Raw genomic sequence first — 11,785 nt, forward strand, 5'->3', positions numbered from 1 at the left:
TATTTAGAGATTGCATTGCAACATTTTGGTGGTTTCTCGTGACAACACCACGTCGTGATCTATTTTGCGTGGGGAGATGCCTCATAATATACTGAATGAGGAAATAACCGACGATGCTTATAGTGAAATGGGAGTAAGACTTGACAAAGTGAAGGTGAAGTTTAAGTTGTTAAGTTGTAATTCAAATTGACAAGGGGAGAACATCTTTCTCATATAGTATATGCTTACGTTTTATGTAGTCAGTGTGTGATTTAAGTTTTTTTTTTTTTACAGAGTATGGCTCCTCGGCCTGAGCTTGGGAATGGAACTTCAGATGGTCACCTAGACCACGGTATGTTGAGCGTGCAGTCACTTTAGTACACCTCAAACAGCGCAATCGAATCCAAATTGCTAATACCTCTCTGTACCTTTGATATAATCTTAAAACAATAGATGGGTCTGGCACGCAGTCTAAGGATGGGGTGGTTTTACCTGCCTACTCCACGGCTGCACTAGTTGACGATGTGCAGCAGGAATCGGGCGACGACCCCTGGGATCTTCCCGCTCTCCAGGACACAGGCATGAGGTGGTCAGGTGAGTTACGAATGATGTTATTAATCATGTAAGAACATTGTTGTTGTTGTTGAACGTCTTCTTGATTCTGTCATTCTTGTACACCTCATAGATTTGGATACCAAAGGGAAAGTGGTGCGGGTTTTGACAGCGATTGTGAAGTTCTGTTTATTACTGGGATTTCTCTACATGTTTGTTTGCTCTCTGGATGTTCTCAGTTCAGCTTTTCAACTTGTTGGAGGTACCTACCATTCTAGATTTTAATTGTCATTGTAGATTGTCATATTTTATGAGGAATTTGATCATTCCCACCTTGGGTCTCTTCCCAAATTTCACAATGTTGTCAAAGTGATTTCTTTGAAAACTTTATATGTTTGGGGTACAGTCTCACTGCCATTGCATGTTCTCTGTAGGGAAGGCAGCTGGGGACATCTTTCAGGACAACGTGGTGCTATCCAACCCTGTAGCTGGCCTAGTGATTGGGGTTTTGGTGACAGTCCTTGTACAGAGCTCCAGTACATCCTCCTCCATTGTGGTCAGCATGGTCTCCTCAGGATGTAAGTGCACATAGACAACAAGTACACATTGGCATGCAGAATAACAGAACTCATTTGCATATTTGCATGCACAGTTCTGCACAAACGAACACACATATTATCTCCCTCTCTCTCTTTCTCTCTCTCTCTCTCTCTCTCTCTCTCTCACACACACACACACACACACACACACACACACACACACACACACACACACACACACACACACACACACACACACACACACACACACTTACATTATTTATTTGAATCCACCAATAATATTCTTTTACAGAAAGGATTCAAACATTTCTCAGAGGTTGAATACAGCTTAGTGACTCATGGGTACAAGAAACATCTCCTACGCCAAACAGCAAGACTACCTATATATATACAGAGCAGAACTTTGCTAGTTGTTTGGATTGTCTCTTACTAAGTCCTGCCAGTCGTAGCCCACTGACCGTATGTACCGTATGTACATGCCCCAGACCTCCAAATATCAATACTACCAGCTTACATGTATAGCCACACACACACACACACACACACACACACACACACACACACACACACACACACACACACACACACACACACACACAGTCACACACACTCTTGCCAGGGTGTAATGTTAATGTCTGTGTCTGCATTAAAGTGCTGGAGGTTCGGTCAGCAGTGCCAATCATCATGGGAGCCAACATAGGCACGTCTGTAACAAACACCATCGTGGCTATGATGCAGGCCGGGGATCGCAATGAGTTCCGCAGGTGAGAAGAGGGCATCTCCTTGGGAGGTGCCTTTAATTGGCTTCTTTAAGTTGATTGCTCTGATGGCAGTTCATTTACCTGTTAGTTAACATGTGTTCATCATCTCTGCATCAATTATCCTGGGAAACCCGTCCTTGGAAGCATACTGCAACTCACTGTGTGCAATGTAAACCTCCAGGGCCTTTGGTGGAGCTACAGTCCACGATTTCTTCAACTGGCTGTCCGTGCTTGTGTTGCTTCCTCTTGAGGTGGCCACAGGCGTCCTTTACAAACTCACCGAACTCATCATTGACTCCTTCAACATTCAAACTGGCCAAGATGCCCCAGACATTCTGAAAGTCATCACAGAGCCCCTAACCAAAAATATCATTGAGGTCAGTCGATTTGTTTTGAATTATTATTACTGTACATAATGCAAGTATTATTGTACATTATTATGAAGTATTACTGTACAGAATTATAAAGTATTTTTCTTTATTATGTAGTTCTGAAGAGAGATGTGTGGCAACTAAAAGTCCTCAAGTAGCTTTACAAAGCCATTTTAGTACACATTAGCCAGTAGCTTCACAAAGCCATTTTAGTACACATTAGCCAATAGCTTTACAAAGCCATTTATGTACACATTAGCCAGTAGCTTTATAAGGTCATTCAGACTAAGAGTATTTTTCTTGTGAAAACTGACACTGCTGATAGTGCATAGTTGTAAAACAGATAGCTTACCATGAAGGAAGTGCCTATCGTGACATACTAGATAGATGCATGAGCAGCTGTGTGGGTATGTGACTTACACAGAATGTATGGAATGCATGCGGTTTGGTTACAGTGGTTAAAGATAGCCACTGTAATGAATACAGCATGTGTGAAAGTCTTCTCTCGCTCTCACTCTTCACTTTTAGTTGGACAAGTCTGTTATAAGCGGCATTGCTACTGGTGACCCTGCAGCGAGGAACAAGAGCCTGGTCAAGATCTGGTGCAAAACCAAGACCCTGATAGTAAGGCATATGTGCACTAATGTTTGAATTTAAACTAATGATTCTATTGTTTTACAATTGCATCTTCCTGGTATGAAAAGTATTTTATTTGTGATTGATTTTCGATTGAAATGGAACAACTTGTAGGACTTAGCTACGCTATCTGACCACGTTGCTGTTAATATTTAACAGCCTTCGGTTGGAGTTGAGCTATCTTTGCTGATCTATGCTTGTGCAGTGCTCAGCCAACATGGGAGTTCTTATTCCAGACCAATGCTATATTCATATTTCTACAGTTTCCAAGACTTATTTCCCTTGCTTTGCATTCTTCGTCTGAAAGCATTCTTGTGGTATTTTTGTGGATATGTCCTCTTTTGTCATTTTGTTTTCCACTGCTGTGCCGTTCAGAGTCTTCAAAATGTGACTGTTCCGGGACCGGAGAACTGCACTGCAGGTGCTCTGTGTTGGGAAGATGGCAACCAAACATGGACCCAGAACAATGTGTCAGAGAAGATAAATCTGGAAAAATGTTAGTAGAAGAACTTTTATCTTTTGAGTGGATGATACAAATACGAGCACTGCCAAAAAATTGAAAGGATATCCGCTTCGTATCAGCACATAGAGCTACACACACACAGGGAGAGAGAGAGAGAGAGACTTTCAATCACACACAAGTAGACATAGGCACACATACACATTCACCCACCCACTCACACACTTGTTCTCTCTCTTTCTCTCTCTCTCTCTCACTCTCTCTCTCTCTCTCTCTCTTACACACTTGCACCGACTAACTTTACTTGCCACCGCCGGCACCTTAGCTCTATGATAACAGGACAATGACTTCAATTCAGTTCTCAAACTGACTCAGCATACTTCCTCGGCCCACTACCCTCTCCAGCCCACTCAAAGGGGTCTTTCTTCCAACTCAGTCAGTGTGCCCCGGTTCAACTGAGCCAGACAAGCAGAAAGGGCCAATCAAAAAAGAGATCCTGTGTACCAGGCCTGAACTAGACAATAAAGAGGAGACAAAACAGGGTTATCAGTGCATAGGATCTGCAATTTGTAGTTCATATCAGATTCGGTTGTAAAATACCTGACTTTTTTGGGGTCATTAACCAGGGTCATCAAGTCTCTCTCTCTCGCTCTCTCTCTGCTCCTGATGAATGACCATTCACCACCAGTTTCGGTTTCAGCCTTTCTACTCTCTCTTTCTAAAGTATGAGATTGAGAGTCAGCAGCAGCATGCATATGCTATGATTTTGCACCTGAATGTGCATTGTAATGTACGATATAAGGCAGATCGTTGACCAGTCACTAACAAAAATTCTAACGACATTATTGATTTTGTTTGACAATCCTGCTAGATCACACTAGATGCTAGATCCCATCAGACCATTTTGTAGATGAATGATGTTAGTGCTTAAAACAATGACTGCCTATTCATGCTGGCTGTGTGAGCCTCTCACTTACTGATATCCGTACTGAGCTGACCGCTGTTTGGCATGTCCAGAACGAGTCCGCTGTTAACCTGTCGGGAGCTGTGATGAGTGATAGTGGTGTGATGGTTCCCTGCAGGCAAGCACATCTTTGCCAGCGCCAACCTGCCAGACCTGGCAGTGGGTCTGATCCTGCTGGCCCTCTCGCTGCTCATCCTGTGCACCTGCCTCATCCTCATCGTCAAGCTGCTCAACTCCATGCTGAAGGGACAGGTGGCAGTGGTCATCAAGAAGGTGCTTAACACAGGTGAGTGCAGTTGTAGCTGTACGCATGCACACGCACACGCACGCACACACACACACACACACACACACACACACACACACACACACACACACACACACACACACACACACACACACACTCTCTTTCTCTATGTCTTTTCATCACTCTCTTTCTTTCTCTCTCACTTCTCTGCCCTGCTCTTTTCTCCTCTCCTTCCTCAGTCCTGTCTCTATCAACCCATCCTCTGTTTTCTCCTTGTTTAATTGTTCTTATTTCTCTTCTGTCCTGTCCTCCACTGCTGCTGCTCTTGTCTTCCAGAAGTGATTGTTGAATTAGAGAAACATCTGCCACCAAGTGAGAGGTGAAACATGTGTACACACACACTCAGTGCACTGCCGCCTCACAGCAAGAAGGTCCTGGGTTCGATTCCCGCATGGTGCGCCGTTAATACTGGGGGTATTTTCTCCTTCAGTGCTCAGGCTGGCTATCTCCCGGGCCTTTTTGTGTGGAGTTTGCATGTTCTCCCTGTGTTCTCAAGGGTTTCCTCCAAAAAGGACCCCAACATAAAAAAATGCAGAAGAATCGAAGAACAGATCGCTCTCTTGTCCGTCCAATATTGGACACAAGCACTTGGCTTGGCCCCCAGGCGCCATAAAGGCTGCCCACTGCTCCTGGCTGCCCTTGAGGAAGGAAAGCTCAGGATGGGTGAAAAGCAGAGGACAAATTCCACCGGTGACATATTCAGCATGCGTGTGTGTGTGTGTGTCGCCGCCCAATGCACGGGTGTGTTGTGTGTCTTGCTGTGTGGCAAAAAAAAAACGACTTTGACACACACACACAGCCTGTCTGATAGTCAGCGCCGGTCACTCTGTCCTGCTGTCTGATGAGCTGTACAGGTAAAATGACCCTGTAGCTTTGGTGGTCACCGCATCTGCTCTGTTCTTGATGTGTGACACAAAAGCACAGGTACATAATATGCACGTATGCATGTTGACAATGCTGTGTTTTGAATCACATTCCCTTCCCTGGACAAGAGCCATGTAAAAACCACATGGAAATAATGTGTTCCATCTTTGTGTTTGTGTGCAGACTTCCCTTTTCCATTCGGGTGGGTGACAGGCTACATCGCCATCTTTGTTGGCGCTGGAATGACTTTCATCGTACAGAGCAGTTCTGTTTTCACGTCCGCCATCACTCCGCTCGTGGGTATGTGTCTCACCAAGCTCTGTTCTATCTATTATCCATTAACTATCAAAGTAACTCAGTCATGCAGCCTTTCCAATATTACGCAACACTTCCAATATTTGTACAAGTATAACAGAGGCCAGAAATACTAATATCAGGCCCGGACTCTGTTCATGACCACAGGTATCGGTGTCATAAGCATTGAGAGGGCTTATCCGCTCACACTGGGCTCAAACCTAGGAACAACAACCACTGCCATTCTTGCTGCTTTGGCCAGCCCAGGGGACACACTGGCAAACGCCTTGCAGGTGGGTAACAGAAGACCATCTGAAGTTAAGACCCACATTGGAACATTCCTGTGCTCTGTTCAGAAAGTCTTTTCTGTGATGTGTTTGTATGTGTCCCTGTATATATGTGGCTGCTTTGCGCATTCAAGGTTTCTTGGCATTTCGACACACTTTAATAGCGTTTAATGTAATCTGTATTCTAGCAATCTAGTTTAATTCCATCTAATAAACTGTATTACGTTGTACCTAATCTAGTATTTTTATCTTCTCTCCAGATATCCTTGTGTCACTTTTTCTTCAACATCTTTGGGATCCTCCTCTGGTACCCCATCCCCTTCACACGCCTGCCCATCCGCCTAGCCAAGGCCCTGGGAAACCACACGGCAGAGTACCGCTGGTTCGCCGCCGTCTACCTGTTGCTGTGCTTCTTTCTCATCCCGGTCACTGTGCTGGGCCTCTCCATCGCTGGCTGGCAGGTCCTGGTTGGCGTGGGTGTGCCCATCGTCGTGCTGATCATCTGTGTGGTAATCATCAACACCATGCAGTCGCGCTGCCCGCAACACTTACCGGGGGCGCTGCGCAACTGGGACTTCCTGCCACTCCCGCTGCACTCGCTGGCTCCATGGGATCGCGTGGTCACATCTGCAATGGCCTTCTGCGGGGCGCGCTGCTGCTGCTGCTGCAAGTGCTGTCGTCAAGGGGAGGGTGAGGATGAGGAGAAGTGTAGCCAGAGGGACAGAAAGAGCCTGGAGATGTACGACAACCCGGCGCTCTCCAATGACGAAGAGCCCAGTCAGACGCATTTTTAACAGCCTTGTGTGTGATTGCTGCTGCTTCTCTCTGTCTCTCTAAGGGGACCGATCCTACTGTGTACACCAGGGGTGTAAATGTACAGGGGCCTGGCAGGAGGAAAAGGATATTTGATATTTGGAGGTGCATTAGAGAGGCGATCAATCTATTTATTACTGTAACATATCAATGCATATGGGAAAGGATCATATTTTTTCCTCTTTTTAGTACTATAGATGAATATGTTTATTTTGAATAGTCATATTTGTATTTCAATCATTACTCAATAATATTTGTTGTCAATTAAGTAAAAAAAAGGATTTTATTGTTATCTTCCGTCTGGTGTATACTAATATGTTAAGTCTAACCATGAAAATATCTACTGTTCTGAGAGTGTGTTAAGTTGTGGTTCTGTGTTTTGTAATTTTAGTAAGTTATTATTTTTGCGTATTAAGTGTAATGTATGGATGTGTGGCTGAACAAACTCATCAGGGTCTGAGACTTCATAGGAATGAGGAAAACACAGATGTAAATAGAGCTGTAATTATTGTTTATATGAACTCTGTCTGGTGATGCTGCCAATAAAGAAAATACAAGTCTAAAATGTTTCATCTCAGTTTGATCCTTGCACTTTATTTAACATTGCTGTAACATTGAAACGCAGTCATATCTGACACAGGGGATGACTATGTGTGCATGTGAGACTGGGCGGTCACCCCACCAGGGATGAGGGCTGACTGGAGTGAGTGGTGAAGAACACGCTGCAGGAGAGGATGGCTTCATTAAAAATATATATTATTTATTTTGCTGGGGGAATCTCTCGAAGGGCCCCTAAACAAATATACAAAACAAACGTGAACAAAAGTCTCATTTTACTGCGAACGGTGGAAAGGGGGGAATTCATTCATTCTTTCCACAGTGAGTAATGCTGAGGCAGAGACTCACTCCTTACACATGATCACATCTTCAACAGATAGTGACGCCATTTTTTTATACTCCCTTTGTGTCTGTGGACATGATGCTGATGTCTACCACAGAAGTTATGGCTTTGACTCACAGGTGACAGGTGCCGTAAAACAGTAATAGCCCTGACTGTGGGTTTGAAAAACAGTCAATTACTGCATCAATCAGATGTATGGTTTTAATAAAAGCACAGCAAATGTATTATGATATTTATTGGCTTACATTTGAAATCAAATAAAACTGACATCAGACCCACTCCCCCTTTGGGGATCACTGAACCTCATAACCAAACAAATGCTTTTTTTTAAAGTTAAACAAACTTATAACACTGTCAGCCATGCAATGTCCCATGGCTGTACGTAGCCTAGTTACAGTAGGATAGACAGAATCAAACTCAGTGTAGGAACAGAGACTAGACCTGGGTTGCAATCATCTCAAATGTTTCTTCACCTCAGTAATGCAGATTCTATTTCAGAGGTAAAGGCCTCCTGCTGTTAGCTACAGTGCTCTGGGAAATCTCATGGGGGACTACCAACTGTGACAAGCTACACTCAAATTAGCAGAGACACACCACACACCTCATTAAACCATGTTTGCATATGTTTAAAAAATAATAATGAACAAGAGCCTAGCGTAATATCGGCTGGGCTCTGGAGGTAGACTCGGAGGTGAGAGAGATAAAAGTCTCTCGTTAGCAGGGGGTTTCGACATCTCTGTACATTTTCTTTCCCACCTCACAGAAATATCGACAAAGTGTGATGTGAATTATGGCTTGCAACTGTTGTTTGGAATTCTAATTTTGTGAGGGGAAGTTTGTAATTGATAGGAAACTTGCCAGGTCATTCTCATACTGTCTTTCTCCCTCTCTCTCTCTCTCTCTCTCTCTCTCTCTCTCACACACACACACACACACAACTCAGGTCTTTGCTCTGAGACAGAGCAGCAGGTTACAGACAAAATAACCTCTATGTGTTTGAAGTATCCTGGCCTTAGAGTTTTTACACAAACACAATGTTGCCTATATCAGTGAATGGAGCCACAACTGGAGATTATACAAATATTAAATACAACAAAGCAGCAACTCAGAACAACAATGGACTGGCATTGCACCACTGGATACAATTCCAGTAGCCTTGATGGAATCGGAACAATCAGGAGGTCACTAACTCTTTTAAGCTCAAGGTCAGGAAACTCTAATTGCCCTTCACAATGACCTTAGATTTATTGGGTAACATTTGCTTTCTCCCTTTTGCTTACTGCTGGCATTACATCCTCATTTAAGTCTTAATGATTCAGGCAATCTTAATCATTAAATCATTCAACTGATAAAAGACATATGGCTTGGAAACTCCTGACGCTCATTAGTAAATGTAGGTTATCAATTCAACTTTGAAACCTCCACCTTTTATAGCTTGCAGTTTTATCAGCACATGTAACATTCAAAGCCAGTTCATCCTACGTGGACAAATCTTAGGGGTGTGAATCCCTGTCTCAATGAATGTCTTTTTAAAGATAAAGTTTAAATATCTTCTTGGGAGTGTCTTTGCTAAGATTGGGGCATTAGGCATTTACACATGATGTGATGAGATGGACACTTCTACCTTGTTCTTTCAGTGCAGTGTCTGCCCCTTGCCGTTCTACCATGTATTTAAATGGTGTGAAAAGACGAGCCCTCATTGATCATAGTGCTTTTTCTAGTGTGTAAAGCATAAACAGTTGTCTTATGGTACACCAACATTTCTCTGCAAATGACCATCAATTAAATCAGTTCCAAATGCAAAACATCCTCAGCAGCATTTTGAGTGTGGAAATGTGTAGCAATTCAGTGTCCTTGTGTAGCTGGTCATAGTGGCTTCAACACTTTTGATGGATGGACAATTTTTTTTTGAAAAATACGGCCACATCATCGGTAATTAGTTAATTAATCATCATATTTACATGCAAGCATTCATTTATACACAAATGACTTCCCAAGTCCCTTTAGTAGACATTGTATTTAGGCCCACATGTTTGGTTTTGAAGAGTAATGAGTGGCGTTAGTGTCTATGATGCATGTCAAATCTTTAACTTGTGGGAAGAATGTCTGTGAGCTATTCAGACAACATAAGGTGTTTGCACCTCAAGCCGGCCAAGGGCAAGTGGCATCAGGTACCAGTCATTGTGTGTGTACAAACCAAAAAAAAACACAAACATTCTCAAGAACAGTGAACAAACCCAAAGAAAACACGAACATTCTCAAGAACAGTGAACAAACCAAAAGAAAACACATTCTCAAGAACAGTGAACATGAACACAATTGAAAAGGTTTTAGCGAGACCTTGTGAAGCAGACGGTGACTAAATAGAATCAGCAGAATTTTTTTGAAAGCACATTTTAGATATTCACCAGATGTTAGCTTATCTATAAATTTAAAAACTATTAAGTTCCAGAAGAACCTTAAAAACATTATTTTGATTATAGCATTCCTATGTTTTGTTCAATGTAACATAAATATATAAAATTAATTGTTATAAACCAATCAAATATTAAGACTGAATGTGTTAGCCATACCCTGAGCCAAACATTTTCCCTCACTTTACATAAACCTGGGCTCTAACATAACACCTTACCCAAATCCTGAAACTAATTCTCCTCACACAGTTTAGAGATTACAAAAAAAGATGAATTACAATGAATTGGAATCTACACTTTACAACCTAAAATGTTGACACACTGTCTGTGCATTCTTTGTTCCTGTGGCTATTCTGGTAAGCGGTGGCTTAGTCCTACAAATATCTCCTGCCATGTGACGTGTGTGACGTGTGTGGCAAGCGCTCACTAACACGCTGTTCTGAGACACTGCTAAATTGTTTGTCACACATGATAAGGACTCAGACAATGACTACTTACGTTCCACCCACATTAAATTACACTTTCCAGACACATCTGCAAATTGTTGTAGTCCAAAATACTTTAGGATGGTAACTTCTTCCAGGGAGAAGACCTTGGATGCATTGCACAAACACACACACACACACACATACACACACACACACACACACACACACACACATAACGAAAGACACTCACACAAACACACACACACACACACACAGAGGGACACACACACACGACACACAAAACCACAGAGAGACACACACACTCACACACATAGAAAGGGACACACACACAAACACAGAGGGACACACAGACACAGGCACAGAGAGAGAGAGAGGGACACACATTCTCACACTCCAGTCCTGCCCAATTAGGCCTTATCACGCACATGTGGCTGATAGAGGGTAGAGCTCCTAATGGCTTACCTATTAGAATACAGAGATTCCTTTGAACAATAGCATTATCCTTGACCATCATCATCCATTACTCCTACCCCACCTTGACATTGCTGCTGACCTATGTACGTTTATCTGATTCTCTCTCCTCTGTGGGGTCACTGGACAGTGTCCATTGTCCATTGACCACGCGGTGCCAGACTGAACATCCACTTTGCTGATACAGTCATGTGTCTTCCTGCGAAGCCTGCACAGTGACATCTGAATTTGACTAGAAAAAATTGCTGTTGCCTGTCCATAAATATACCATATAGCATTGATAGTGTTGAGTCGCCATTGTTTTCTCCTCTCATAATGGAGGGTAATGTGTTGGCAGAAGGACCACGCTGGAAGACCAAGGTCTGGTTGATTGACGGGGTATTTACTCACAATCTTGGGAGGGGGAATTGCTCTGTGGTGTCCAGTCCATGAGGCAAACAGCAATCACAACAGTTTTGACCCATCTGCCCAGACTTTAGTAAATTACAGCTATCAAGGTTCTTGTCACATCAACAAAGGCTGAAATTACAGTCAAGCTTGTTCATGTGAAATCGCCTCAGACACAAGATATGAGTCATGTGTTGTGCTTTGGCCTAAATGCCCATCTCCATCGTTTCAGGCTACTGTCTCTTTTCACAGGACTCACAACACACCATGAACTGGGTGGTGAAATCTTTCTGTAAGGCGTATGAATGTGCAGTC

General features: G+C 43.1%; 1 protein-coding gene across 1 annotated transcript; it reads left to right on the plus strand.

Moving 5' to 3' along the window:
- Nucleotides 1–276: 276 nt before the first annotated feature.
- Nucleotides 277–7,415, plus strand: LOC308360525 (sodium-dependent phosphate transport protein 2B-like; the record flags this gene model as incomplete). The annotated part of the gene is made up of 12 exons (XM_080832478.1): nt 277–331; nt 433–573; nt 665–793; nt 966–1,109; nt 1,744–1,855; nt 2,034–2,229; nt 2,752–2,847; nt 3,235–3,355; nt 4,402–4,569; nt 5,638–5,754; nt 5,917–6,041; nt 6,296–7,415. 12 exons carry the CDS (start codon nt 277–279, stop codon nt 6,827–6,829), a joined length of 1,938 nt encoding a protein of 645 aa, XP_080688604.1. The 3' UTR covers nt 6,830–7,415.
- Nucleotides 7,416–11,785: the final 4,370 nt, after the last annotated feature.

This window comes from Sprattus sprattus (assembly GCF_963457725.1).
Source record: "Sprattus sprattus genome assembly, chromosome: 2".
NCBI classification, from domain to species: Eukaryota; Metazoa; Chordata; class Actinopteri; order Clupeiformes; family Clupeidae; genus Sprattus; species Sprattus sprattus.